At 34.3% G+C, this 26776-nt stretch overlaps 4 protein-coding genes across 6 annotated transcripts; 3 read left to right on the forward strand and 1 right to left on the reverse strand.

The window, feature by feature from the left end:
• LOC132298667 (uncharacterized) lies at window positions 1–3147 on the reverse strand. The gene is made up of 3 exons (XM_059795058.1): window positions 2803–3147; window positions 2600–2690; window positions 1–380 (listed from the first exon to the last, which is right to left on the reverse strand). Exons 1-3 carry the CDS (start codon window positions 2876–2878, stop codon window positions 257–259), a joined length of 291 nt encoding a protein of 96 aa, XP_059651041.1. The 5' UTR covers window positions 2879–3147; the 3' UTR covers window positions 1–256.
• Window positions 3148–4557: 1410 nt separating this feature from the next.
• LOC132299654 (serine/arginine-rich splicing factor SR30-like) lies at window positions 4558–13474 on the forward strand. 2 transcript variants are annotated; one of them, XR_009480156.1, is made up of 14 exons: window positions 4558–4640; window positions 5365–5456; window positions 7069–7134; window positions 7338–7412; window positions 7556–7661; window positions 7760–7806; window positions 7925–7982; window positions 9313–9362; window positions 9558–9614; window positions 9755–9861; window positions 9944–10045; window positions 11992–12108; window positions 12648–12681; window positions 12818–12892. XR_009480156.1 is itself a non-coding variant. In XM_059796407.1 (14 exons), the coding sequence occupies exons 2-14, from the start codon at window positions 5370–5372 to the stop codon at window positions 13026–13028; spliced, it is 879 nt and encodes a 292-aa protein (XP_059652390.1). In that variant the 5' UTR covers window positions 4558–4640; window positions 5365–5369; the 3' UTR covers window positions 13029–13474. The 2 variants fall into 2 exon arrangements, 1 of the variants encoding a protein (XP_059652390.1); XM_059796407.1 differs by lacking the exon at window positions 11992–12108 and adding an exon at window positions 13014–13474.
• A 1613-nt stretch (window positions 13475–15087) lies between these two features.
• LOC132299653 (SNW/SKI-interacting protein A-like) lies at window positions 15088–18257 on the forward strand. Of its 2 annotated transcripts, XM_059796404.1 has the most exons (3): window positions 15088–15237; window positions 15374–17142; window positions 17581–18257. In XM_059796404.1, exons 1-2 carry the CDS (start codon window positions 15219–15221, stop codon window positions 17116–17118), a joined length of 1764 nt encoding a protein of 587 aa, XP_059652387.1. In that variant the 5' UTR covers window positions 15088–15218; the 3' UTR covers window positions 17119–17142; window positions 17581–18257. The 2 variants fall into 2 exon arrangements, with proteins under 2 accessions (XP_059652387.1, XP_059652388.1); XM_059796405.1 differs by lacking the exon at window positions 17581–18257 and having other exon boundaries at window positions 15374–17307.
• A 372-nt stretch (window positions 18258–18629) lies between these two features.
• Window positions 18630–26526, forward strand: LOC132299652 (nuclear poly(A) polymerase 1-like). The gene is made up of 10 exons (XM_059796403.1): window positions 18630–19194; window positions 19282–19341; window positions 19444–19551; window positions 22535–22597; window positions 22699–22860; window positions 23475–23588; window positions 23742–23804; window positions 23903–24232; window positions 24935–25099; window positions 25211–26526. The coding sequence occupies exons 1-10, from the start codon at window positions 19096–19098 to the stop codon at window positions 25919–25921; spliced, it is 1875 nt and encodes a 624-aa protein (XP_059652386.1). The 5' UTR covers window positions 18630–19095; the 3' UTR covers window positions 25922–26526.
• Window positions 26527–26776: the final 250 nt, after the last annotated feature.

Below are 26776 nucleotides of genomic sequence, written 5' to 3' on the forward strand. Positions count from 1 at the left end.
TAACACACAAATGCTCAAAAGATCAGCCTGTTATTTATATAAATAGCAAATACAAAACTTCCCTTTATCCGACTACTTGTAAGACCTCGGAATCATATAATGTAATCGTAACATGTTAAATGGAACAAATAGAAGTCAGGAATAAATATTAATGACATAATATTGTTTGTTAACACAAAGATATGTACTGCCCACTGTTCAGGAAAGTCGAGCAAAAAAAAGTTCAACAGATGCATGTTGAACTGGAAGGATTCACTCAATTTTTTCCCGCAGGGAGGAACTTTGGATATCTATCTGCCTTGGTTCCCCCTTTTTGGTCACAATACTCGACCACAGCAGCTCCCGCTAATGCAGCCAGTGTAAGAGCCTGTGCATGCAACCTGAAATTAAAACCAGAAGGGGTGAAAAAAGTTAGCAATATTTCCCGGCATACCAAAGGGAGGTCAAGGGTTCAAGTCTCAATGTAGGCTATCAACTAAGAAAAAAATAATAAGATATTATTATAACAAAGAAAGCACTTGTCATATGCAGTAATAATCTAAAGCTTTTGCACTTTTTTCTTCAAAATAAGGTTGACAGTCCTTTTGACAACTATTCAAGGGAAAATAGTTTTCTAACTTCCAAGTATGATTATATTGTCATATTTTTTTAAAAATAATAAAAATAAATTTGCAACGACACCATTAAACCCATTATTTGGACAAATTATCACAGAACATCCTCCAATACCCTTCCAATCACAAAGCAAATGATCCAAGCATTTCAAATCCTAAAAAACAATATATACTGGGAATTGAACTGCCGAAAGTTTAACTTGCCTAGAAAAAAGAAGACATCCATTTACACTTGAAATGGTTTGTAAGAGTTAAACACAATAAATACATTCAAAAAGTTAAATCCAAAAAAAAAAAAAAAGAGTATAGCTTATTACAGACAACAAAACAAGGCCTGCTAACAACTAACACATTATAGAATTTTGTACTATGATGCTGTTGTCAGCCACTGCAAGCTGAGAAATTCGCTTTTGTGATTGCACAACTCTCTCTCTTTCTCTCTCTCTCTCTCTCTCGTGTGTATTTGCGCGTGTAAGTGGGGTGTTGTGTTCCCTCATATTTCAAGTTCACACCCTAGCTATTCCCAGCTTTTCAAACGATTCTTTACCAGCCATGGATTTCCATCATATATGACATAATAGATTAGTGTTTCAAACATAGTTAAATATATGCATTGATTACGAATTTTCATATGAGAGATTACCTCTCTAATCTTCTTCAAGAGTCAGGTTTCGAATTGTTGGCGCCATGACTGTTCTCTCATAATATTAATCAATAATTAACTTGGAATTGAATTCCGTAGTACATTTTGATGAACACTATTTCAAATGTTTTGGGTTAGAGATAAAGTAAATATCATGAAATTTATATTAAGCTAGAAATGAGCAATAACTACTTTCCAGCTTGAGGAGGAGGATTAGATGTTATGAATATAGTTGGGGTACTTTCTACTTTTACCATTAACGGGAAACAATATAGTAGTCCATCAGAATATCCTGGAATTTTAGTCTTCTTGTATTATTTTATTTCATTATTTGATAATTTTATTGGTATTTAACAAACTTACATACATTAATGTTCTGAAATAGTAACATATGAATCTGCTTGAGTCAAAATCCAAAACAGATCATTAGCCGAATTCAACAAGTGTAGTGAAATTCCTATTAATCCTTTTGAATTCCCTTTTCCATTAATAATTCGGTTGTGAAATTCTAGCTTGTCAATCCTTTTGAAATCCATTTTCCATTAAAAATTCAACCCATTGAAAAGAAATGCATTGGAAGTATGAGACATTTACTTAGGACCACTCTCAGGGAATTTTTCGGGTAATTGGCCGGTGCATGTGGGACGGAAGAACTGCATTTAACCGGTGGTGGATTATAGGGTGCTCTGAGAGACCCGACACCAGCATCATCCAAAAAAAAAAAAAATTGGGTATGAGACATTTCAAACAAAACCTTTCCCATTTTTGTAAGATTATTTATTTAATTGTGGCCCACATGATTGGACATGTGACATATTACTTGATGGCTAAGTAAATAGATATTAATTAATATTATTTATTCTTGGTCAACTTATAATTACCTTTTAGGTAATTACTTATTGGAGAAGTGTTTTCCTTTATTGTTCCCTACTTTAATGGAAAGTGGAATTAAGTTATTAATAAGAAAAACTGGTCCTCTCTCTGCCTTTATAAAAGTGCATATACTCCATCAATTATGTATATCTAACTATGTATTTTTATGCATTATAAGGATGTGAAATTAATTGAAGTGCTAAGATCTAGGGATCAATGATTAAAGTCTAACACAAATTAATTAGAGTTTAGAATTTCCTCATATGCCTCCCTTAACAAGTGTGATAGCACTTGCAATTAACTAACAAATTAGCCAAATCTAATTACAGTCTCATTAATCCATAACCAAAACCTTTGATCAATCAAAGCAAAGCAGAAAATAAACATCCACATAAAGACCCTCAAATCTCAATAAACACCAAACAAATCAACCATATTAATGTTGTCAATAACAAACTGAGAAGCGTACCTGGCGTGAATGAGCTTGACACTGGTTTTCATGGCGGGTCTAGACCAATTGTAAGCGATTGATCCCGTTATACCGCTTAGCCACAAACACCCTTTTCACAAATCAAATCAAACCCACATCAACAAAAACAAACATTCACATACATCTCCATATATGATTATTTAACTTTTTAACAAATTAAGAAAAGATAAAAGGAAAATTACCAACAGTTCGAAGCTTGTGGTCGACGACCCATTTCCTAATAGAATCAACAGAGGTCTCAGCCTTAGATTCCGCCATCTTTGGTTTCTGAAGAGAGAGAATCTAAGAGAGAGAGAGGAGTCACAGTAAACAATGGTGCATATAATGAGGGTGAGGCATATATATATATATATATATATATATATATATATGAGATTTGGGCGGCGTAGAAGAGAAAGACAACCTGCGGACTTGTGAGAAAAGGCTGGTGCGCGTGTTTTTCGCAGCAAAAATCTGCTGACCTCTCTCTTCAAACATTTTGGTCTATATTTTATTTGAATTTTAGATTGACTAATGCTAGGATCAGGTATGACATTTTTCAAAAGTTTTTATTTTTATTTTTATTTTTGAATATGAAAAAAGAATTGTATGAAAATTATGGAGTTAAAATTTCGTCCCGTATTTCAGTAAAAGTTTTATATGCTTTTTATTTTTTTAAAATTATATAGTTAAAATTTCGTACATTAATTCAGTCAAAATTTTATATGCTCTTTTTATAAATAAAAAAAAATTTGAACTCGTATAATTTTATAAAAATTACTTATTTTTTAATAGTAAAATCACTTTAATATTGATAATAAGGTGATATAATTTGTCCATTGTTTATTGAACGATGCACAAATTAATTAAATGCAATGATGTCATCGAACACTTATATTAGTGGAATGTGTTACACCTTTTTTTTTTTTTTTTTTTTTTTTTATCAAAATATGCTAATTTGGATTTCATGTGAATTGGAAAATGGACAAAAAAAGGATAAATACGTCTTTATCGTTTATGATAAAAAATAAAAAAAGTTAGTAAAGAAATAATTAGAAACGGTATAATATAGTTTAAAAAAAAAAAAATATTTGTCTCGCATCGAATTTAAATGGAGAAATGAATGTGTATATATATATAAAAAGTTTAGCATTTGGTGGAGAACATTTATGGAACAAATATTAAATGTGTACTTATCTACATTTAAAATAAAAATATATATATATTTTTTATTTTTTACTTTTCAAATGGGTTGGTAGACAACTTGAAACAATTGTTTAATTGAGTCAATGCACAAGATAAATTTGTCCTATTATAAAATAAATAAATACTTACAAGAAAAACAATTAAGCAATAAATCATCAAATAATCACTTTTTAACATTTAAGTTTAAAATTTAGTGACTGTTTGTCATTATCAACTCTAAGTCATTTAAAAATATTTTTCTTTAGATTTTGTCACTAAAATTTAATTTCTCCTAAAATAAAAGGTTAAAATCACAAAACTTTTCTCTATTTTTAAAATCGGTCATAAAACCTTAGTAAATTTTTTAAAAAAAATTATTGAATTAACAAAACTTATCATGTTAGTCCTAAATCATTGATTGAAATGTCAAAAACCATTATTATTATTTTAAAATTACAAAAATACCTAAAAGTACTTAAAAAATATGAATTAAAAGTTATTAAATCAAAATTGACTTTCAAAGTGATTGGAAAGAAGATATGAGTATTTTTGTAATTTTTTTAAAAAAAATTATAATTTTTAATTTAATATTAAATAATAGAATCAAATTTGATATTTCACATTATGGATTTGGGAGTAAATTGATAAGTTGGACAATCATATTGATAGATCTATCACCTTACGATCAAGGTGCAAAATAAAACCGTGCGCATGTGATGTATACTATCCTATCCTATCCTTCCATCTCTATAAATAATATATCTTGGGGGCTCAGAAACCAAAAGAGAACACGATCACGGACTCTGGATTTTCTCTCGATTAGTAGCTTCCTTGAATTCTCTCTCTCTCTAGAAAGGTAAGTCAGTTACTTTATTAAGTAAATCCTAGATATTAATGTGTTGAAACAACTAATTTTTCCATTGATTTTATCTCAAATTTCATGACTTTAATTCATCTTATCCATTTATCAAACATAATTTCTTCGATTTCGTGGTAATTTTTTCGATTTCATGTGTATCTCTTTTAGGGTTTTACATGCGTAACAAGAAAAACTCTGCCTTTGGCTTTAATTCATCTAGTCGATTTATCGCACATAATTTATTGATTTCATCTTCTATATCTTTTAGGGTTTTACATGCTTAACAAGAAAAACTCTGCCTTTTGATAGATGTATGTGCGAGAAAAATTGCAAACGACAGAGATTTTGATTTTGATTTTGATTTTGATTTTGATTATGATCTGTCATCTGTGTCCTAATTTGACCATGGGAATCAAATTTTGCTCATCCCGATACATTACACTGTTTTAGTTCAGCTAACATGGGGTTTATAATGAAATATATTGTTTAGTTTAATTTTATTCATTTATTTTTGTCATCTTTCATTGTTGTTGTTGTTTTGGCAGTCAAATATTTTTTAACTTAAATTTGATTAATATTTGATTCTATTCTTCTTCATTTTTTAGTCTGCATGATTATTTTATATGTTATATCAAGGGGATATTGGTACATCTTAAGTGTCACTTATTTTTTTTATGCACAACTTATTTATTTACTCTTATTTATTTTTTATTGGTTTCAGGAAGGATGAGTAGACGCTCTAGCCGAACCATCTATGTTGGCAATCTTCCTGGTGATATCCGCGAGAGCGAAGTAGATGATCTGTTTTACAAGGTTATTTTAGTATTTATTTTGTTCTATACTGTTGAAAATGAACATATCACAGCTTTGGATGTATTCAATGTGTTTTTAATAGTATATCACAAATGCTTATGTAGAAGTCAAATATGTTTTGCAGTGCTGTTGACCTGAATGCTAAATTGTATTTCAACATGGGTGTAGATTCGATTTATTTATTTATTTTGCAATACCATGTGTAAATCAGAGACGTTGAAAGTTGGTAACACACTGAAGGTTCCATCAGTGCTGTTAAAGGCGTGCCTAGGTGTGAGAGGCTCAGGTTTAGCGCCTTTTGTCATCCCAGGCTCACTGATGTTTACAAGGCGCGCACCTCAGTTGTGCCTCGTCCTGTTTATGAGGTGAGCCTAGGCGCGCCTTACTGATATTTATTTAAAAAAATACAATTGTTCTATTTCTTAAGCCAAAAAGGGTACTTTTGGCAACTTAATAAACAAAAAAGAAAGCTCAATCATATGATATAAGAAACTTTTATTTAAAAGAATAAAAAAATAAGAAAGCCCAAGTGTCAAAGTGTTAACCGAACAACGATAGAATGAGATTGTGAGACGAAGACAAAGCCCTAGTTGCAGAAATGAACGACGAAACCACGTCAGTTCTTTCTGTTTTTTTTTTTTTTTTTCCTCTTCTCCTCCTCTAGATCTCTCCTCTCTTTTTATCTTTGTTTACATCTCTCTCTTTGTCTAGTTCTCTCATCTCTCTGTCTTTTTTTTTTTGCTCTGTTTTTTCTTGTTAACAATATATATATATATATATATATATATATATATATATATATATATATATTTTATGTTAACATATTTATTTCTTTTTGTGCTTTGTTTTGCCATTCAAAAATCGCATTTTGCTTTGCCTTTCAAGAAAACAAATTTGTTCTCTGTTCTATTGTTGTTGGATGCTTGTATTGTTGATGAATTTACTTTTTTATATTTGATATTAATTTTTAGAATATTGATATGACTTATGAGATATGAATGTTATTATGGTAGTTTAAATTTTCAATTGTGCGCCTCACTTCACTCAGGTGCGCGCCTCACCGTGCGCCTCGCGCCTAGGCTCCAAAGGACCTCTAGCGCCTTGGTGCGCCTTGGGCCTTTAATAACTATGGGTTCCATCAATCTCTACATTTAAAAAATTACGATGCTTGAAAATAGACACAAATTTCACAACATTCCAATATTAAGTATTTTTTTATTTATTTTTAATATCATTAGAGATGACGAACCACATTATTAATATATATATATATATATATATAAACATAAATTAACATAAATTTGGATGGTATTGCTTATTACTACTACTTATTCCCTTCTTATTTCCATGTGGGTTTAGATAAGCATTTGGTGCTAGGACAAGAGTTTTATTCCCCATTTTGGTTAAGTAAGTTTCATGAGACATCCGTGTTAGCAGCAGGCACATTTCCTCTACACTGTGTGGTTATTGCATACTTGAACCATTATGTACAATGGGTTACTCAGAGCAGGAATATTATTGCTTATGAGAGTTGATGTTTGGTTTAGTATGGATTGGTTGACCTTATTGTTAATTCCTTAATAATCTCATTTGGTTGGCAATCTTGCTGCAGTATGGGCCTATCATTGATATTGATCTGAAAATCCCTCCCCGGCCTCCTGGTTATGCCTTTGTAGAGGTGAGTTTGAATTTTAAATTTTAATTAGTATTATTCAAGGATATTTGAGATATTATTGATTCATCTGTCATAGACTCAGTTTTTTTAATAGTTAGTGGTTGTACAGATATGAGCTCAGATAGTGGTTCAATATTTTCTCCTCATTGCTCTTTTCCATTTTTCATGTTGTCTTAAAATTTTGTTGGAACTTGTATGTATTCCAGTTTGAAGATCCACATGATGCTGAAGATGCCATTCATGGGAGGGATGGCTACAATTTTGATGGATACCGATTACGAGTTAGTCACCTATCTTAATTTCCTTTTACTAATGACTTCCATTTTTACCAATGTAGCTTCAAATTTTTTTTTTTTCTTTTTTTTTTTTTTTTTTTTCACTTTATTCATTTTCCCTTTTCCCATTTTTTTCGGTGCATATGTAGGTTGAACTTGCACATGGTGGCCGAGGATCGTCATCAGTGGATCGCTATAGCACTTACAGCAGTGGTGGTGGTCGTGGCGGCGTTTCTAGGTGCTCTGACTATCGTGGTGTGTACTGTTTACTTTATGCATTACTCTTTATACTTTCTTACCTTCTTGCATGCTGTCAAAAATTCTTTTTAATATTCTAATTCTTTGAACTGCAGTTTTGGTAACTGGATTGCCTTCTTCTGCTTCATGGCAAGACCTGAAGGTGAGCATGATTCTTCTTTATCACAATGGCGTGTGTTGTGTATGTGTTCTGAGTTCCATCTTTTAGAACTTGTATTTCCTTATACGATGAGTACTTATAATGTGCTGTCAATCACTAGGATCACATGCGACGAGCTGGGGATGTCTCTTTTTCTCAAGTTTTCCGGGATCGTGATGGTAAGTTGAAATTTACTTTGTTGTCATACTTCTTTTAACTACAACAATTAAGAATCTTCGTCATTTGACAAAATTATTGGGCTCTGAGTTAGGAGCTTGTGTTTGGAAAATTTTGTAATAAGATCATGGTCAATAGAGGGAGAAGTCTTGCCACAAAGATGGACTGGAACTTGTATGTATTAGTCTTGTGATAAATTAATACACATATATCGTATGGTTATTTTCTCATGTTTAGATGAAATGGGTTATGGAGGCAACAGTGGTTTGGTGTTTGCTTATATATAGTAAGGTCAATTACATGCTTAAAGGGATGTGTGTCAACCCTTAGACTTAGGTTGATGACTTTGGAAGAAGATGGCTTTTTTCATCAAATAAAAATTTTAATTTAGTTTTCCCGAGATTCACTTTTTGATGAAAATTGTCTACTGTGCTTTTTATTGGTTTTGTGAATATATATATGTATATTGGATGAGTAGAAGTATAATGCTTTTGAAATCAAATGTATATATGTCATTATATGTTCCAGTATGTGTAATACTGAACTTTGGGTTTTGATAAATAAATTACATGAACTCAAGTACAAAGGATATAGGAAACCTTAATCTTAAAATACGATTATGCAGAAAAACATGTAATACTCATTTTCTGCTTAATATTTTCTTGGTTTTCTTTCTAAAATTTTCTTTTGTTCAGATTAGGATTGATGGTTTCCTTAAGTAACTTTTGAATAACAATGAAATAAGATACATTACCGGGAAAAATCAGTTAATAAGATCTTAGGAAAAAGAGACATTGGGCTCTAGAGAAGCAGTCCACAAGGGATTTATTGAAAGTTAAGTTTTAAATCCATTAGATCTATTTATTTATTCTGAAAAGAGATGAAAATGGATTTTGAATCTCTAGCACAATCAATATTTTCTGATGAGATCCAGAATTTAATTGAGTGGATATATTTAGGGAGAATTCACTTTGAAATGACGTTTCGCTTGAAACATTTTACAGGCATTAATACGTATTCATTTAATGGTTCTGTTGAGTTTATTGTATATATCATCTATTAACACTGTTGAATTTGTAGCTCAAGTAATTTATTTTTTATCTGAAAATCTGCCTTTTTTCATCTTGTGTGTTTTCTGTCTTCTGTGTGATTATTTGAATATTATAGTGCTCATGATGAGCTGGATTTATGTAATAGATGTTGAGAATCCATGCATTTTGATGCAAAGAAATTGTCTCTTCAGCTTGGATGATGTTTTTTTATTTTTTATTTTTATTTTTTCACCTTTTTTACAGATCTTTTACCAATTTTTATAATGATTTTTATTTGCAGGAATGAGAGGAATTGTAGACTATACAAACTATAGCGACATGAACTATGCAGTAAGTTAATCTATTCTAACTGAAATTCTTGAGCTGTTATTGTATCATCTTTATTGTTTTTTCCCCTTTAATTAGTGGGCTTTGGTTATAATCACTTTTCGATTCAGTAGCAAGTGCCATAGTTTGATGTGGTAAAAAAGAAAGAAAAAAAAAAAAAAAATCACGTCCTTCTTCTTGTTCATCTCTCTCTTGCAGATAAGGAAACTTGACGACACTTTGTTCCGTAATCAATTTGAGCGGGCTTACGTACGGGTATGTGATGGTGGATGTGGCGAATTCTGATATACGTGCTTAAATATATATATATATATATATATATATATATTTGGGAAAGGTTTGTGCAACTGTGCTTATATTTTCATTGCTTTTCCACATTTATTTACTGGCTATAGGTAATGGAGTATGATTCAAGGCGTAGCTTATCAAGAAGTCGCAGTCCATATATTTCAAGAAGCAGAAGCCCCAGTGGCAGCTATAGCTATGATAGGAGGAGCAGAAGGTCTGCTTTAATTATGTTAGCAAAATAAACTTGTCTTGTGGTCTATTTATTGGTGCAAATTAACCAAGAGCGAGTTTTGCAGCTATTCTCCAAGGGCCAGATATTATCGTCGTTCTCCATCCAGATCTCGTTTGAGATCTGTTTCTTCAAGGCCTTATTCTGTGTCGTCTCGTTCTGTTTCGAGGTATGGTTTCTTGGCATTTATTTGGAGCATTGTAATGTTTCTTGGATCATTTTTTTCTTCTTATGGGCAACAGTTAGAAATGTTTTGGTGGTGTGTGTACGCGTGCACAAGTTGCTCTTGTTTGAAAGGCTTCCTACTTGTGGGGAAGTTTTGTTGGCCAACTATAAGATGTGAACTAATCATTTAATCCACAGTGAGTCAAATTTTGTGTTGATCAATTATTTTCAAAGTAAAATGGGTGTAGTTAGATAGCTCCCCCCGTTAGCAACTTTTCATTTACGGACTTTACTGATTTCTCTCTATACCAGTAGTCAACTTTGATTTGTATGGAGTACAATCACGCATTAAAGAAAATATGAATCTTTTTTTTATTAATATAAAAAGGTTATTCATTTTTAAGATCTCGACTTTTCTGTCAATTTAAAATGGCATATTGTATGCTTGTGAGAAACTGTTTTAAGCTGCTATAGCCTATAGGCATTGTAAATATTGGCCTGAAACTTGAATCATTTGTGACTTCAAGTTATGACATTTGAATAATGTGGATCTTGGTCCCTTTCTGCTCCCTGTAATGCACGCGTGGTTGTCAATTTGCCATTTACGATTGACTATTATGTGTGAAGTCCAAGATTTAAATGTTAAATCTTATTAACCTGTTATTTCCATGTCAGTATCCTTCTTCCCTGTTGCCTCTTTTATTATTAATATTTTTTTGGGGGGTGGGGGGAGGCAATTTTGGTTTTGAATGGGGGTAAAACTTAGCCTTTTAATTTAGTTTTTGCGTAGCATTTGAAAGCAATTTTTTCATTGGTGTTTTTACCTCAATAGAAGAGAGCATTTTTGAGTGCAAGTGTGTAACTCAACATTAGATTGTTAATGAGGTTTTATATGGTTACTAAAATAAAAATTAGAAATAACATTTCTAACTTTTTATGTGGTTACTAAATTTTTAAACATTGATAATAATTTGGAAATATAAAATACTAAACAAGACCTAATTTTCTATACCTGGGGTCAGTTGTATGGATTCTTCGTGTCTAGTTACCTATTTCTAGATCCACATCCTTTTGATAAGAAGACGTTCATATGCGGGTAATACAAATTCGATTAAATATTCTGTTATTTAGTGGATTCTTAATTGAAAATCTGTGTTAGATTTCAAGCTTTCCTAGTAAACTATCTTTTAGATTTCAAGTTTATCTATTAAAATATCTTTGTTTTGGATGAGAAATAAAAAAAGAATGGTTACATTAAAGTCTAAAGTTTCTGAGGGTTCCGTAATTGTCGTTGTTATTGCTCCGCCAATGTGGATAGTGATTATTTGGTCTCTCTCTCTCTCTCTCTCTCTCTCTATATATATATATATATATATATATATATATTTATTTATTTAATAGTTAAGCCACCCAATATTGTTCCATTGGGAACAGGGACCATCAACCTTCCATTTGGAAGGTGGAGATAGCGCTAGTGCTAAGATGATTTTATTTTTATTTAAATCACTCTGTGAAGCGAGTTGGTATATATTTTGAAACTATGACTGCTTTGATAGATAGTTTAATTCCATTGGATTTTTTGGTGAAATGTTCTTCTTCGTTGATATCCTGTCCGTGGGTCATTTTAGGTATTTTATGAGACACACTAATCAATACATAGATTTCTTTTCATAATTAAGCCTTTGAAATTTTTAAGAACTTATTTCATTTCCATTTGATGTCAAAAGGCACCCTTGTGTCCTGATTTGATGGATTTGGAAATAACTTGTTTCTGGTGTGTACAATGTGTCGCATTGATAGAGAATATTTGGACAAAGTAATCTCAGCACACAATATCCCATTTGTTCATGGTTCCTCCCTTGTGGTTTTTGTTGTGCACCATTCCTTTTTATTTTTTTGGAGGTGGATGGGGTTAATTGAGTATGAAGGTTACCTTGTTTGTTTTTCTAGATCTGGCTTTCCGCGGGGATCCGAGGATTGCATGGTAGGGACTTGATGGGATTGCAACTCATTCAGTTGTGAAGTTATGCTGTTTTGCCAACGAGCACCTCTGGCAGAACCTTAATGGTATATTAATTCTAACATGTTATGCATGGTGCACGTCTATGGGTGCTATAGTTGAGTACTGCTGTGTGGTGTTTAAAGCTGGATCATCGCAAACTAAGTACTATCGATACATCAACCACAAATCAGGAGTATAAATATTCCAAAGCCACTTGAATTGCATTTGTCTAGTAGAGCTTGAACTCAGGATTCTCAATGTGGGTTGTGACGATACTGATAGGAAGTATTTTCTTGCTTTTCCCTATATTAATCATACAGTGCTTCGATTCTGGTCCCTTCTCTTACCCTTGATCCAAACCCATCTTAAGTTCCGCATGACCTGGCTTGTTAAACTGGTTTTCGTATTGGTGAGGCAGAAATTATTTATTGGGTTTGGCCTATTGCCTTCTCTGTCGAGTGTTACTAAAATTTGGTAGTTGTTGTTGTTTCCTTTGGGTCGTGGTAACTCCAAGAAGTGACATTGGTACTGTTTGGATCAAAAGTCTTAAAGGCAAATTATGGGTATATATATTGAATTGGGTTGCTTTTGTAACTTTTTGCAGATCACGATCAAGATCCAGATCTCCAGTCGCATCAGTAAGTGAAATTTATTAAGTTTTTAGTTGTGTACATAAAAACTAATTGGGAGGGGGATATAAAACTAGATTCAAATGTTCATTGTGAGCTTTACAAGTTTACATCATCTTATGCTTTTCAACCTGGTGTTTTACAGCATCATCGCCGCAGAAGGTTGAGTGAAAGTCCAGGGAGCAGTGCTAGCAGGAGCATATCTCAGTCTCGTTCACCTGTACATCTCCATTCTCTTTGTTTTCTTTAATCTGATTGTGGCATTCTATTTTTATTATTTTTAATCTGATCTTTACATTTTATCTTGCTTCTATTGTTTTAATTATGGTTTTGATTTACAGGTGAGATCTGATTGAGTCAGATTGGTGGACTTGAGCAGCTGCTAGGAGGATTACTTGTAAACACCAGGACTTCTTTGAGGATCAGTTAGCTGCAGTTAAATTAGGTAGTATTACAGATCAATTAGGATCGGTGCTTCCTTATATGATGAATCACTCGTGTTTTTTCCGGATCTCTTTTTATGTTGGCTTGCCTTCTGAAACTAGTCTTTCAACTTTGTGTTATTTCCTGCAATGTTGATGGGTATATGTTGACGGCCCATCCTTGAAACCCCTGATCATGTTATTTGACTCGTACAATTGCTCAGAGAGGAGGACGGGCACAACGCATAAATGGTGATTGCCTTATTATATGATGGCCCTGCGTAGGCCAAGAATGAATATGAACGTTATTGTAGTTTGTACCTCATTCTAGTTGTGGTGATATAAATAATTCTGGTAGGATGTAATTTTCCTTGGCTACAGTTTGGACGAAAAGAATTATCCAAATTAATGGGGGATTGGAAGGTCTCTGTTCGTATAGTACTTTATGATATATGGGGGTCATATTCTCCATTCAAGGAAAAGCATTGGAAATTACATACAGTAATTTTCATTTGTTTGGTCATGAACAAAGTTAATCCTAAATTCTATATATTTCATGAGTTGATTTGCCTCTTCCAGCTTTAATATCTCAACCTACCCAGGAGCAGGAGGATAATTGTTAGTGTGTCCAACATTTCATCCGAATGGAAGTGAAATGGTTATAAATGGGTGAGTATATAACATTACTCAATAGCTTAAGCTTTGAGTTAGAGGGCAATTATTCAATACGTTACATAAGAGTTGGAGCTAGTTGAGCGCTGGGTACGGGTGTTTGGGTATGTTACCTTGGTTTGGCAAGATGGCTCGAGCTCGCCCTTGTTGCCAGTTTTTTTGGGGAAGACTGAAATGGGTAAAAATGGTTGGAATTTAATATTATTCAATAGTTTAAACTCCGTTTCATTTATCCCGGATCACTTTTGCTCCAAATCCATTTTAGGGGTAATCAAATCTCCGTGTTGAAAAAGAACCATGCGCAACCAAACGTACTCCTATCGGGCTTTTGTATATAAATAAAGGTCTCGCAAGTCGCACCCGACGCCACTTTCTTGTTTCTTTCAATAGCAGCTCGTCGGCGTTACTGATGGCATCTTTGAAGGACCGTCTTCCACCAGTGCTGTTGAGGCTGAACAAATCTGCTGTGATCAAATCCAAACCGCTTTTGGCCGTCTAACCCTGAAGATTTTGCCTCTTCAAGCTAGTTCTGAATTCAATATCAGTCTCCTATCTCCCTTCACTATATGGTTATATATACAAAATCAAATCAGTTTGAAGACAAAATTTGAAATAAAATTGTAAAATATATGAAAACTCTTAATTGAATATTCTTTTGGTGTGGTTCTGCATTAGTTTTCCAACACTAGAATCGACTCACATCTACATATCCTGTTCAAAAGCATTATAAATGTCATAACTCAAGAATTTCTTAAATAACTATACTCAATTCTCCGAATCATCCATGCATTGCTTTAAAAATTATTCAAAGTGAATTATAATAATATTTGTTTTTATTTTAAAACTATATTAATATTTCTTCTTCTTTTTTAAATTTTTATAACACATTAATATTTGCAATTAACTTGAAAGAGGTTTATGTTGCGTTTGAGGACATTAAATTAAAAATAATAATAATAATAATTTAATTTCAATTTAAAGACGTGAATCCACATATATCAGTAACAATCTTAATTTTCATGCGTCTTTCAGAAAGCAAAATCAGTGAGCATGATCCATTAGGACTCGTCTATCCCACATTACTTTTGGGCCAAATCCATTAGGCAATTTAGAGCCAGAAAGACCCATCGACTTGATATATTTTGACAATAATATATAAATCGTGTTTAAATTTAAGTCACACAATTTTAGATTAAACTATTAACACTGTTTCTAGAATCTCATATTTTAAGAAAATTAAATTTTATATGAATTTTAAAACAAAATAAAATTTGAAGAAATTTCAAGGAAAATATATTAGAAAAAAAAAAAAAAGGAAAATATATTGACTAAGTACTTATAACTTACCAAATAAGTGCCCTCCTACCCTACGAATCCTTTTTCGATTCCAATTCCAATTTCGATTCGGATTCCAATTCTACTCCCAAGTCTCTTATAAATAAAGCATTCGGCATGGTTAGCGATCAATCAGGTAAATAGTTCTCTCCCTCTTTCTATTCTGTGTATATACACTATATATATATATATATATATATATAAACACACACGATTATATAATTAATTGTGTGAATTGTATTCTACTTATTGGGTTTTGTATCTTCATCTAGAGTTAGGGTTTCCGATGACAACTTTGAAGGAGCTTCTCCCACCAGTAACATCATCATCTGGGACTTGGAATTACGACCACTCCAATGAGATGTGGTTCAAGCAGGGGTACAGCGCTGCCGAGGCCGAACAATCTGCTCTAATCAAATCAAAACCGGTACCACCATACCTGAAGAGCGGCTTTTGGCCATCGAAGCCTGAAGATTTTGGAGATGGAGGGGCGTTTCCGGAAATTAACCATGCCCAGTACCCTCTTGACATGGGCAGGAAGAATGTTCGGAAGACGGTGCTGCCCGTCACCGTTGACGAGCATGGTAACGTGAGATATGATGCAATTGTGAAGCAAAACGAGAATGCTTCTAAAGTAGTTTATTCACAGCACAGAGACCTTGTGCCGATGATTTTGAAAAACGAGAAAGAGGAAGAGCCTGAAGAGGATCTGGATGAGTTGGAGAAAAAGATTGAGGAGACAACCCAGGAGACCAAAGCCGCCCTTGAGAAAATTTTGAATGTTAACACACCAACACAGTCTTCTGATTCCAAATTCATCAAATACAAACCATCGCAACAATCTGCAGATTTTAGTTCTGGTGCGAAGGAGAGGATTGTAAGGATGGCCGAGATGGTTGTGGATCCCTTAGACCCGCCAAAATTCAAACACAAGAGGGTTCCAAAGGGGTCTGGTTCTCCACCCGTGCCAGTCATGCAGTCTCCACCTCGTCCCGTGACTTTGAAGGACCAGCAGGATTGGAAGATCCCACCATGTATTTCGAACTGGAAAAACCCGAAAGGGTATTCTATTCCACTTGATAAGCGGCTTGCAGGAGATGGTAGGGGACTTGAGGAGGTTCAGATTAATGATAATTTTGCCAAGCTTTCAGAAGCGCTGTATGTTTCAGAACAGAAAGCTAGAGAGGCGGTGGCGATGAGGTCTAGAGTTCAGAAGGAAATGATGATGAAGGAGAAAGAAAAGAAAGAACACGAATTGCGTGATTTAGCTCAGAGAGCGCGGTCTGAGAGAGCAGGTGTGGCGGTGGCACCACCCCCAGGTGCAGTTCCGAGTTCTTCTGACAAAACTATGATGGATGTTGATGATGTAAGGGGGGATTATGAGCGATTGCAGAGGGAGAAAATTCGCGAGGAGCGGCGTCGAGAAAGAAGGCAGGAGGCCAAGGATGCAGCAATGGGAAAGAAGAGTAAGATCACTAGAGATGGAGACCGCGATGTGAGTGAGAAGATTGCTCTTGGGATGGCTTCTACCGGAGCAGGAAGAGGAGGAGGAGGGCAAGTTATGTATGACCAGAGGTTGTTTAACCAGGAGAAGGGAATGGAGTCTGGGTTTGCCACTGATGATCAGTACAACGTGTATGATAAGGGGTTGTTCACTGCTCAGCCTACCCTGTACAGGCCTAAGAAGGATGTCGATTCTGATATGTATGGAGGTACTGCAGATGAGCATTTGGACAAGATCATGAAAACCGAACGCTTTAAACCTGACAGGGGTTTTGTTGGTACCTCCGGTAAGAGTGGTCCAAGAGATAGGCCTGTTGAATTCGACAAGGAAGCCCAAGAACCTGATCCTTTTGGTTTGGATCCGTTCTTCACAGCGGTGGAGAAGAGTCAAAAAGCCGCCATGGATAAAGTTGGCAGTGGAGGAACTATGAAAGCAAGTGCTGGGTCATCCATGCGAGATGGGGATGAAGGATCTGGTAGAACTCGCGTTGCATTTGAAAGAGGGCGTGAGTGATGCCGGAAAATGGAGAAATAGGAGGTAACACAAGACTTCTTTGATAATGTACTAGTTGGTGGAGACTTGGATGCATTCATCAGATATGATGCTGCTTGCTATGATTTTATTCGTTAGCACCTTATGATTAATTTAAGGATCCAATTGTCTTCAGAACTTGAATTACAATGCTGATTTGGTCGTTCTTTTTTTGGTTCATAATGTTTTCTTTCTCTTTTAGCACTTAATTTCTACTAAAGATTTGATTGGATATGTTTATATGTGGTTCATATGGTTTTCTTTCTATTTTAGCACTTAATTTCTTCTAAAGATTTGATTGGATATGTTCATATGTGGTTAGCCCAAATACTAGAACCAATGTTGATCAGTAGTTTCAATGTCATTTAAATGACATGTCTGGTTGCTGTTTTAGCCTTTTGTATCTATGTAGAATATAACAATCTTTGGTCTGTGGCTTTGCAGAACAGAAAGCTAGAGAGGCAGTGGCGATGAGGTCTAAAGTTCAGAAGGAAATGATGATCAAGGAGAAAGAAAAGAAAGAACAGAATTGCGTGCTTTAGCTCAGAGGGCGCGGTCTGAGAGAATGTTGATGATATTAGGGGGGATTATGAGCTTGTGAAGGATGAGGATGTCCCGAGGGAGACAAAGGAGGAAAGGGAAGGCGATTGCAGAGGAAGATAATTCGTGAGCAGCGGTGCAGAGCCAATAATGGTTCTTCTATTCTCTATGTAAAGACTTGCAACCCTAAGAACCTGTGAATCCTACAATATCCAGCCTTGTAGAGCCATCATATTTTGATCCATTGACAGGGTTACTAAAGAGGATTTATGCCTGAACATCCACAAATCTAAATTTAAGGATAAATCTCTGGCAAGCTGAGGAGGCTTATTATAGAGCCATCATATTTTCCCAGAAAAACATTTTTGTAAGAAAAAAGTGATTTGTATTTTATTTGATCCTAGTTCTGTGGTATGACCATATCCAAACTTAACAAACAAGCTAGTTCTGAATACAATACTAGAGTCTTAAAAAAATTATTTTATAAGTATATAATATCAATTTTAACATTTAATTATTTATAAAATCAATGGTTAAATCCAACTAAAATTTTCACATACAAACAATGCGCAATGCCCATATGATTTTTTTTGAAAGTTCATTTTTTTTTTTTCTGGTTTTGTTTTTGAGAAGCTCGTTGCACATGTATATGTTTTAGATATACAGTAATACTTACATTATTTGCATCAGAAAAAAGATAGATAAAAAATATATATCATCTTCATAATAACTGAAATTATAAGAACTATGTTAAAAGTTTGAAGTCATTATTATTTTATATTTTTTTGAAGTCATTAGTGACAAAGTTGTGCTTAAAAGATCCAATTCATGACTTCCAGGTAATAGAATGGTAAATATGTGAAGATGTTTGAAAGTTTTTGGAAAGGAATTTTATTTGTTATAAATTTATATAACGAGGGTATATTGGTAAATAGATGTATATATAAAATTACATGAAATACGCGCGAATGAATTGATTAATACAAGAAGCAATGACTACGGCAGAACAGCTGGTTCGACAACTCCAGAGGCCGGCGGGTTTTGACTTTTGAATATCCAGTTCTTGGCGACCTTGGTCTTTTGTTTGTTCGTCTTTTAGTTCAATGTATAGGGTTAGTGTTTTCTCATAGAATTGAAAAATAAAAGAATTTTTTTTTTTTATAAAGATCTCAAGTGATGATGTGTCAGTTCTATGCTCATAGATACTTCAATTATCATCAATTCTAGGGTTGTCTTGTTTTACATTTTTCTCTTTTAGTTATCCTTCAATTTATTCGCAATACTGTACCAGATCTAATTTCAATTTTTTTTTTTTTTTTTTACTTCAGCATATTCCTAATTTTCTGCTTGAGAGCTAGGGAAAAGAAAGTGTGCATTTTTATCAGTAATTTTAAAAAATTTTGTAAAATAAACGTATAAATGGGTAGCTACCAGCGGCAGCAACTAGGCATTACAAAACCAATTTCATTGGCCGGACCTACCGAGCTCGATATGATGAAGAACCAAGAACTTGAGAAGGTTTTAATTTTCTTTCTAAGCAACATTTCTGTTATTAGTCATAATTGAGAGTGCATCAAACTCAAAATTTGGGTTTTTTTTTTTCAGTTTCTAGAGGATGTAGGATTGTCTGAGAGTCAGGAGGAAGTGCTTGGGAGATTAGACCAGGTGGACTTCGTTCTCTCAGTTTTGATTTTTGTAATATATTGTGTTTTTTGGGTTGCTATGTTTATTGTTTAATACTGATTTGGGTATTTCAAAATTGAACAGATTGTGAAGATTTGGGTAAAAAAAATAAGCCAGGCCAAGGGATTAAATGAACAGCTGGTACGAGAAGCTAATGCTAAGATTTTCACCTTTGGTTCTTATCGGCTTGGGGTATGAGAAATTTTATCTGTTTGTTTTTTTACTTTTTTTCTGTTTCTGTTTTCTCCTTTGATTCTTATTTAGGTCCAGTTTGGGTGGAAAGAAATGGAAGGAAAAGAAAAGAAAGGAGATGGAGGTTTTTTTTTTTTTTTGGTATAAAATTTTGGAAGGAAAAGGAAGGGAAATGGCAGGATTTGGAGCGACACAGTAAAGCTTGATGAGTTGGTTTTTTATCCTTCCAAAAATGGGAGGAAATGCTAGTATTTCTAATAAACTGTGTTAATACCAAAGTTGACCTTACTTGTATAAAAGACAAAATCTATGAAAAATGGTATGGTGGTAAATTCATTAAAATAGTTTCCTTTCCTTTCTTTCTCCAAACATGATTACTATCATTTCATTTCTTTTCCTTTATTAGTTAGGGATATGAGGTTTGATATTTCCATTTTGTCTGTTGTGTTGGGGAGAAAGGTTTCCTTTTTTGTACAATTACTTCTCTTTTGGTTATGTGCACCCCAAAAAACGAAAAAAAAAGGTGCAATCCTAGAATTGCTGTTACTAATTGTTTACAACTAAGGTGGGTGACTGTGTGTATATGGAAACTTTAAATTTCTATGAGGTTGTAGGGCATGCAGTGTTGGTATTGGTATTTGAACAAACCAGAATTGTACCGGCATCATTGTTGGTTTTTGTTGTTGTAATTTTAATACCGGGTTTTCTAAAAGTTGCTTAGAGGAAAAAATAAACTAATGCTAAATTGTGCATAGGTGTTTTAAACACAGAAAAAATATATATATATAAAGGATGGTGATACTAAAGCTTTACCTAATTATGCTTAAAGCTTACCAAAGGGTAGGGCTTGCTCAACACCTAGGAACTTTCTTTGTCAAATAGAATGATGGAGAAAAGAGAAATGAGACATAAGCTAAAGCTTTTTGAAGGCTGCTTATGAAAAGACTCTTTCCAATAGTTGATTTCATCTATTTGTAATTAAAATAGAGAAGGATATCACAAACTCGGGTTCAAGAGAACGATCCGCAAAGGGCAGCATGTGATGCCTAATATTCATCTCTAATCAATGTGTTTCATGCATTCTAGGTGGCCCTTCTTTTATGGTTCTAAATCCACGTCACCATATGGTAAAACATAATTTAAAATTTTGACATTAGGTTTTACAATTAGGTTAACTATATTACTCAAGAATCCCCTAGTAACCTTTGACCTAGAGTCATGCCAGACGACATCGATCTCAGCTGGTGCCAAATCTTGTCTTCACGTGATCTGCTCTTCAATCTGTGCTTTGATTTCCAGTGACACGGCATTCGATTTCTTGTTTGTTGTAAAATTGTTTGTGGTAAAAAAGTCCTTGAAGCTCTAGGATCAATAATTCTCAACACACATGAATGCTCACCATTTAAATGAATGAGGAATGGAATAAAATTCTAGCAATTGGATTGATAGCATGAACTATATGCCTCACAAAAATAAAACTATATACTGCTTAATATATGCTTGGTCTGTGCTTGCATAGGTTTTCTGAAAGCATATGTTCTTTATATTAGGCTTAAAAGAGTTTGAACCAGATTTAGAAACTGTTGTTTCACAATGTTCGACTGATCGAACTTAGTCCATTGGGTTTCCTTTCTTCCATCAATCAAAATTCCTAGTCCTTGTTCTTTTAGGATTTCAAAAAAAGAGACATTTCTTAAAACAATTTTATGCATTTTAAAACACTTTTTTATGGATCAAAACGTGTAATAAAAAACCCTAGCATGTTTAATTGGATGAATAAATGAAAGTGAACTTAAATTTGGTGAATGCACAATATTGAGAGTGAAATTAACCTTTTGCACTTGTTGAAGCTTTGAATTTTCCGATTTTTCCTTGGACAGAGTCAAACTTACTTACCTGACGTTTGAAATGTACATAAAAGCTAGAACCAAACTTACAGACTCTAGATTTAAATTAGCCACGTCCTACTGACTTAAGTGTTACTGAATGGAATAGATCCCTCAAGAAGGTTAGAATGCAAGCTTAGATTTTCTAAATTAGAAAGCAATCCGATATCTTGTGGATGTTCCATTATTAGAAAATTGAAGCTTATAGACAGATTTATTAAGTTGGTGAAGATTGTTAACAGAGAAGGGATCTCTCTTCATGTAACCTATTTCAATGTAAGGTCAATATTTTTAATGATCTGAATGATCCAATTTACACCATTCTCTTATTGTTATTATTATTTGGATATAAGGAGGTATTGAATATTAGTTGCTGATTAGCAAATTCTATATATTATATAACTGTGTATGTGAAAAGACATGTATTGGCAGCAAAATGTCCTTCCAACATTGTTTTTACGTCCTTTTGAAATAATGTTTGCTTTTGTGTTTTTTATAAAGTGAGGGGTATAGTGGTAATTAGCATTTAAAACCTCCTCTTCCCTTCCCTCCTACTACCAAATACTGGGAGGTGTTGCCTCCTTTCCTTCCCTTATACTTAACCAGACGGAAGGAAGTTCTGTTTTCCTTCCTTGGGGATACCTCTTCCATCCTTCCTACCTTCTCTTTCAACTGATTTTCGTACCAAATGGAGTCTAAATTTACTCATCAATCTTGAAGGATTTATAACACCTGTACTACTCATCATTTGGTCAACAAAAAATAATAATAATTTTTTTGGTGAAGTGGTAAAAAATCATTAATTTTGTTATCTTGTTCTTGAATCTTTTGCATTTCAAAGCTCCAAATATGCTGTTATAATTCTTTCCATATTTGAACTCTATATAATGCTTTTAGGTCTCTCAGTCTCACTGTTTTGGGAATAATTTGTGGGGAGGGAGATAGAAGATAGTAGTCAAAAAAGCTGACTGCATCATTTGTTCCAAAGCATTTTGTTACCTTGTGCTTGCACCATATTCTAATGCTTCAAATTTTGTTGTAATTAAGTTAAATTATACTTTCGGGCTAATTATATATTTTCTTCATTTTATGTCTAGGTACATGGCCCCGGTGAGGGTATGGAAACGCTTTGTGTGGGACCAAGGCATGCAAGTCGAGAAGTACGATCAGCTCTAGCCCTCTGGTGTAAATATATATATATATTACTTTGTCTAAGTGGTTTTGCTTGATGGACATTAGTGCTTTTATAAATTGGATGCAGGAAGATTTCTTTATTGAGCTACATAGAATGCTGTCAGAGATGCCGGAAGTATCAGAGTTGCACCCTGTCCCTGATGCTCATGTTCCAGTAATGAAATTCAAGTTCAATGGGGTTTCTATTGATCTTCTTTATGCAAAACTCTCACTTTGGGTTATCCCAGAAGTATGTGTTGTTTTATCCTTCAAACCTCTTACATGGTGTGCTTTTTATTTATCCCGTTTAATATATGCAACATTTTTTTATTTTTATTCTTTTGTAATTGATGCATTAGTGGATGGGTAATTAATCTGTTTCCCTCACTTTAACCTTTGGGAAAGCCGTACTCTTGATCTTCAATTAAGTGATTCAAACGAACCAGTTTGCAAGAAGCAAATACCAAAGAAGCATAACATTTTTAACAAATAAATATTTTTCAAAAATAAAAAGTTATGCAATATTAGGTAAAAGTAAAAGGGTATTTTTTTTTTAAAAAAAAAAATTTCAAATAAGGTGTATTCCTAATGAATGGTGCTGTATAGAGTACACAGCTATGCCTTGATTCTTAATTTGTGTTTTCGACAAGATTCATACTTAGCTTGAAGGTTTTCTCTTACCTTCTTGCCTTGACCAATTCAAGACCCATGCTTTAACTTCCTTGATCAACCTGAAATGCGTAAGATAAGATTTTTTTACTTCAGTACAATTTTGAGTTGATGCTGCAATGGGTTGTTGAGCTAAAAAAATTTGGAATTTTAAAGTACATTTAATGATTCAGTTTCAAATGTTACTTGGTGTAGGATTTAGATATTTCACAGGACTTGATACTACAAAACGTGGATGAGCAAACAGTTCTTAGTCTCAATGGTTGCAGAGCAACTGACCAAATTCTGCGTTTGGTGCCAAATATTCAGGTTTTCCAGCCGTGGTTCTTATATATCTTTTTAGATACCTTATTATGGTTATTATTGTTCTTTGGGTTTGTGAAGAGCTGAGTTCAGAAATCTGCTTTTCATTCTTTCCATAGCATTGCTTGTCCGTCATTGTGTTTCTGTTCTGTTGCACAGAATTTCCGAACTACCTTGAGATGTATGAAGTTTTGGGCGAAGCGGCGTGGCATTTATTCCAATGTACGGGAAGATCTTTCTCTTTCTAAAGGCAAGATCATATTACAGTTTGTACTATAATATCTGATATCTAAGATCGTGTTCCTCTCTGTCTTGGCCAGGTTGTTGGGTTTCTAGGTGGTATAAGTTGGGCATTACTTGTTGCTCGCGTCTGCCAGCTATATCCCAATGCCCTGCCCAATATGTTAGTATCTCGGTTCTTCAGGCTCTATACTCAGTGGCGTTGGCCGAATCCAGTAATGCTCTGTCATATTGAGGAGGCTTCGCTAGGACTCCAAGTTTGGGATCCCAGAAGATATCCCGAGGACAGGTTCGACTTGATGCCTACAATTACTCCTGTTTATCCTTGCATGAACTCTAGCTATAATGTGTCTTCGAATACTTTGCGGATACTGACAGAAGAATTTCAGAGGGGCAATGAAATTTGTGAGGTATGGTTTTGTGATAAAAATAAATTATTTTCCCTTCCTTTTAATATAAATATCTTTTCCCGTTAAAGTTAATATGTTGATCGGGCTATAATAATTCCGCATAGATTTGTTCTATTGTTTTTATTTCTAATGCAGTCTCTCTTCCTACTTTTGCGATACTTTTTCAATAATTGCTGGAAAGTTCCCACATTGGCATGTGTGTTCCGTTATATTGAACTCAATAGTGTGGTTGTGCTCTTGTGCATACATGTTCCCTTTTGTAACATTTTGGTCATATCTGGTTGTTATTTTGATTGTTTGGTTGTTTGCAAGGTATTGGACACTTGTCTCTTTAGTTCTGCACAACAGACCTTAGGGTTGAATTGTTGTAAACTATACCAGCGAATTTGTGTTCTGTTTCCACTCTGTTGGCTGTTGTACAATCTGGACTAGAGTCACTGGTCTTTTTGACAAGTTTCTGTGTAATCAATACCTTGGCCATTTGGGTCACTAATTCGGCTTGGATTAGATTCTGAATTCAGTGGCGGGTATGACTTGATAAAATATGTCATTCGTGTAAGAAATTTGATATTGGTAGAGTTTAGTGAATGACCAATACTAAAATTATTCTATGGTGGGATCTTGGGAATTACTCTCTGTGTTTCCCAAACGAATGTTGCTATCAGTATTTGCTGCAAATTTTGTGTTTGCCGATCCCTGCAGTGTATAGAGGCGAATAAGGCTGACTGGAATACACTTTTTGGGCCTTACCCCTTCTTTGAAGCATACAAGAATTATCTGCAGATAGATAGCACCGCAGCGAATGCAGATGACCTGAGGAAATGGAAAGGCTGGGTTGAATCACATCTCCGTCAGCTTATGCTGAAGGTGGCACAGTTTTCTTTTCATATTGTGTTGTTTTTAGCTGTCTTTATTATTAGTTTTTTCTAATTATAAGATATGCTTGTCTTAATATCTGTTATTTATGTGCAAATCCAGATTGAGAGAGACACTTTCAATAAGCTCCAATGCCATCCACACCCAGGTGATTTTTCAGACAAAACCAGACCTTTCCACTGCTGTTACTTCATGGGTCTGCAACGGAAACAAGGAATTCCAGTAATTGAAGGTGAACAGTTTGATATAAGGCCAACCGTTGAGGAATTCAAACACTCTGTTGCCATGTACATGTTATGGAAGCCTGGGATGGAGATCCACATAACCCATGTAAGACGTAGTAGTATACCCAATTTTGTATTTCCTGGTGGGGTTCGTCCTGTCAGAGCATCCAGGGAGAGTAGGCGGGTTTCAGAACCCGAGGTTTCTGGCCATAAAGAATCAGAAGAGTCACAGGAAAGCAAGCTTGTATTAGGTGGAGCAAATGACCGAAAAAAGAAAAAGCGGGAGGAAGATATTGCAGGGTCTAACTTAAGAGCTGCGAAGTATTTTGCTGCTGGAGCTTCCTCGCAATGTGAATTTTATGAAGGAAGCTCTCTTAGCACAAATTCTAGTCTTTCAAGGGCAGAAAAAGTCGCAAATGAAATAAAAGAAGGCTTGGAAGGCTTCATAAATCCATCGGAGCTTCCTCATAAGAGTGGTGGAGCAATTGATGAAGACAGGCGCAGACCTACCATTGCTAATGATGAGTCATCAAGCTGTCAAGAAGCCGAGGAACTTGCAGTTGAGAAGCTTTATCGCTTGTCCATATAATACCCACCAAGCTTTTCCAGAAGAACTTGAAAATGACGTTGAATATAGAAATCAAGTTAAAGATTTTGGTGTGAGCACAGGAGGTGGTCCGACGGAATCATCCTCCAATGCAAATGTCAATCCTGCTGCTGGTCCTCGGTCGGTTCGGACCTGAATGAAGGTTTAGAAGAGCTTGAGGTCTAACTTTTCGAACTCCCTATTTCTATTATTGTTGCATGTGAAGTTCCATTATTCCATTTCTTGTTTCTTGTGAAAAATCCATTGTGGATTTGTTTTTTATGGTAATTTTTGCAATGGGTATCGAACTTTTGACTTTCCACCAGATTACTCTTCCTTTCCAAATCTGAATGCTTTGATGAAGCACAAAAAATTGGGCATCTTGGATATAGTGGAGAAGTGATTTGTTTCCATTTTATTTTTTGGAAGGGTACTACAGTTGAGACATTATCCACTGGCTTAGTTTGATTGAGTGCCCAACTCCTCGAATGGGTGTGTCTGTGTTCGTGTCCCCTTACTTTGTCAAGAAAAAAAAAAAACTTACGGTATAATTACAAAAGAATTTTCAGCTGGGGCAATTGCCACCACTGAAATTCCGACGGATTAGGTATTTGGGTTAGTTTTGTTTTTATTATTTTTGCTTGTTTATTGTTTTGTGTTAAATCGAGATGAAATCATCGTGAATTTCTCATTTGGAATTATAGAAATTCTTATTAAAAAAAAAAAAAAAAAAAAACACCGAAGTTTGTTTTTAACATTTTGTTGTTTTGTGAATATAAAATGGGATTTGATAGCAACTCTACATTGAATTTGAAAAACTGATAGCAAGAGATTGAAGCAAGGTTCTAAACCTCCAAT

This window comes from Cornus florida, unplaced genomic scaffold (genome assembly GCF_030987335.1).
Source record: "Cornus florida cultivar Cherokee Brave unplaced genomic scaffold, ASM3098733v1 CherokeeBrave_3.0.0_Hap2_Chr03, whole genome shotgun sequence".
Lineage (NCBI taxonomy): Eukaryota > Viridiplantae > Streptophyta > Magnoliopsida > Cornales > Cornaceae > Cornus > Cornus florida.

What these genes read in the sequence shown, in the direction of transcription:
- LOC132298667 (XM_059795058.1), bottom strand. Translation starts at nt 2,878, where the DNA reads ATGGCGGAATCTAAGGCTGAGACCTCTGTTGATTCTATTAGGAAATGG. An exon ending in CCACAAGCTTCGAACTGTTG is followed by an intron (nt 2,691 to 2,802) that starts GTAATTTTCCTT and finishes ATTTGTGAAAAG; the next exon opens with GGTGTTTGTGGCTAAGCGGT. An exon ending in GTCAAGCTCATTCACGCCAG is followed by an intron (nt 381 to 2,599) that starts GTACGCTTCTCA and finishes TTTTAATTTCAG; the next exon opens with GTTGCATGCACAGGCTCTTA.
- LOC132299652 (XM_059796403.1), top strand. Translation starts at nt 19,096, where the DNA reads ATGGGTAGCTACCAGCGGCAGCAACTAGGCATTACAAAACCAATTTCA. An exon ending in TGCTTGGGAGATTAGACCAG is followed by an intron (nt 19,342 to 19,443) that starts GTGGACTTCGTT and finishes AAAATTGAACAG; the next exon opens with ATTGTGAAGATTTGGGTAAA. An exon ending in GTTTGGTGCCAAATATTCAG is followed by an intron (nt 23,589 to 23,741) that starts GTTTTCCAGCCG and finishes TCTGTTGCACAG; the next exon opens with AATTTCCGAACTACCTTGAG.
- LOC132299654 (XM_059796407.1), top strand. Translation starts at nt 5,370, where the DNA reads ATGAGTAGACGCTCTAGCCGAACCATCTATGTTGGCAATCTTCCTGGT. An exon ending in TAGGTGCTCTGACTATCGTG is followed by an intron (nt 7,662 to 7,759) that starts GTGTGTACTGTT and finishes TTTGAACTGCAG; the next exon opens with TTTTGGTAACTGGATTGCCT. An exon ending in TCGTCTCGTTCTGTTTCGAG is followed by an intron (nt 10,046 to 12,647) that starts GTATGGTTTCTT and finishes AACTTTTTGCAG; the next exon opens with ATCACGATCAAGATCCAGAT.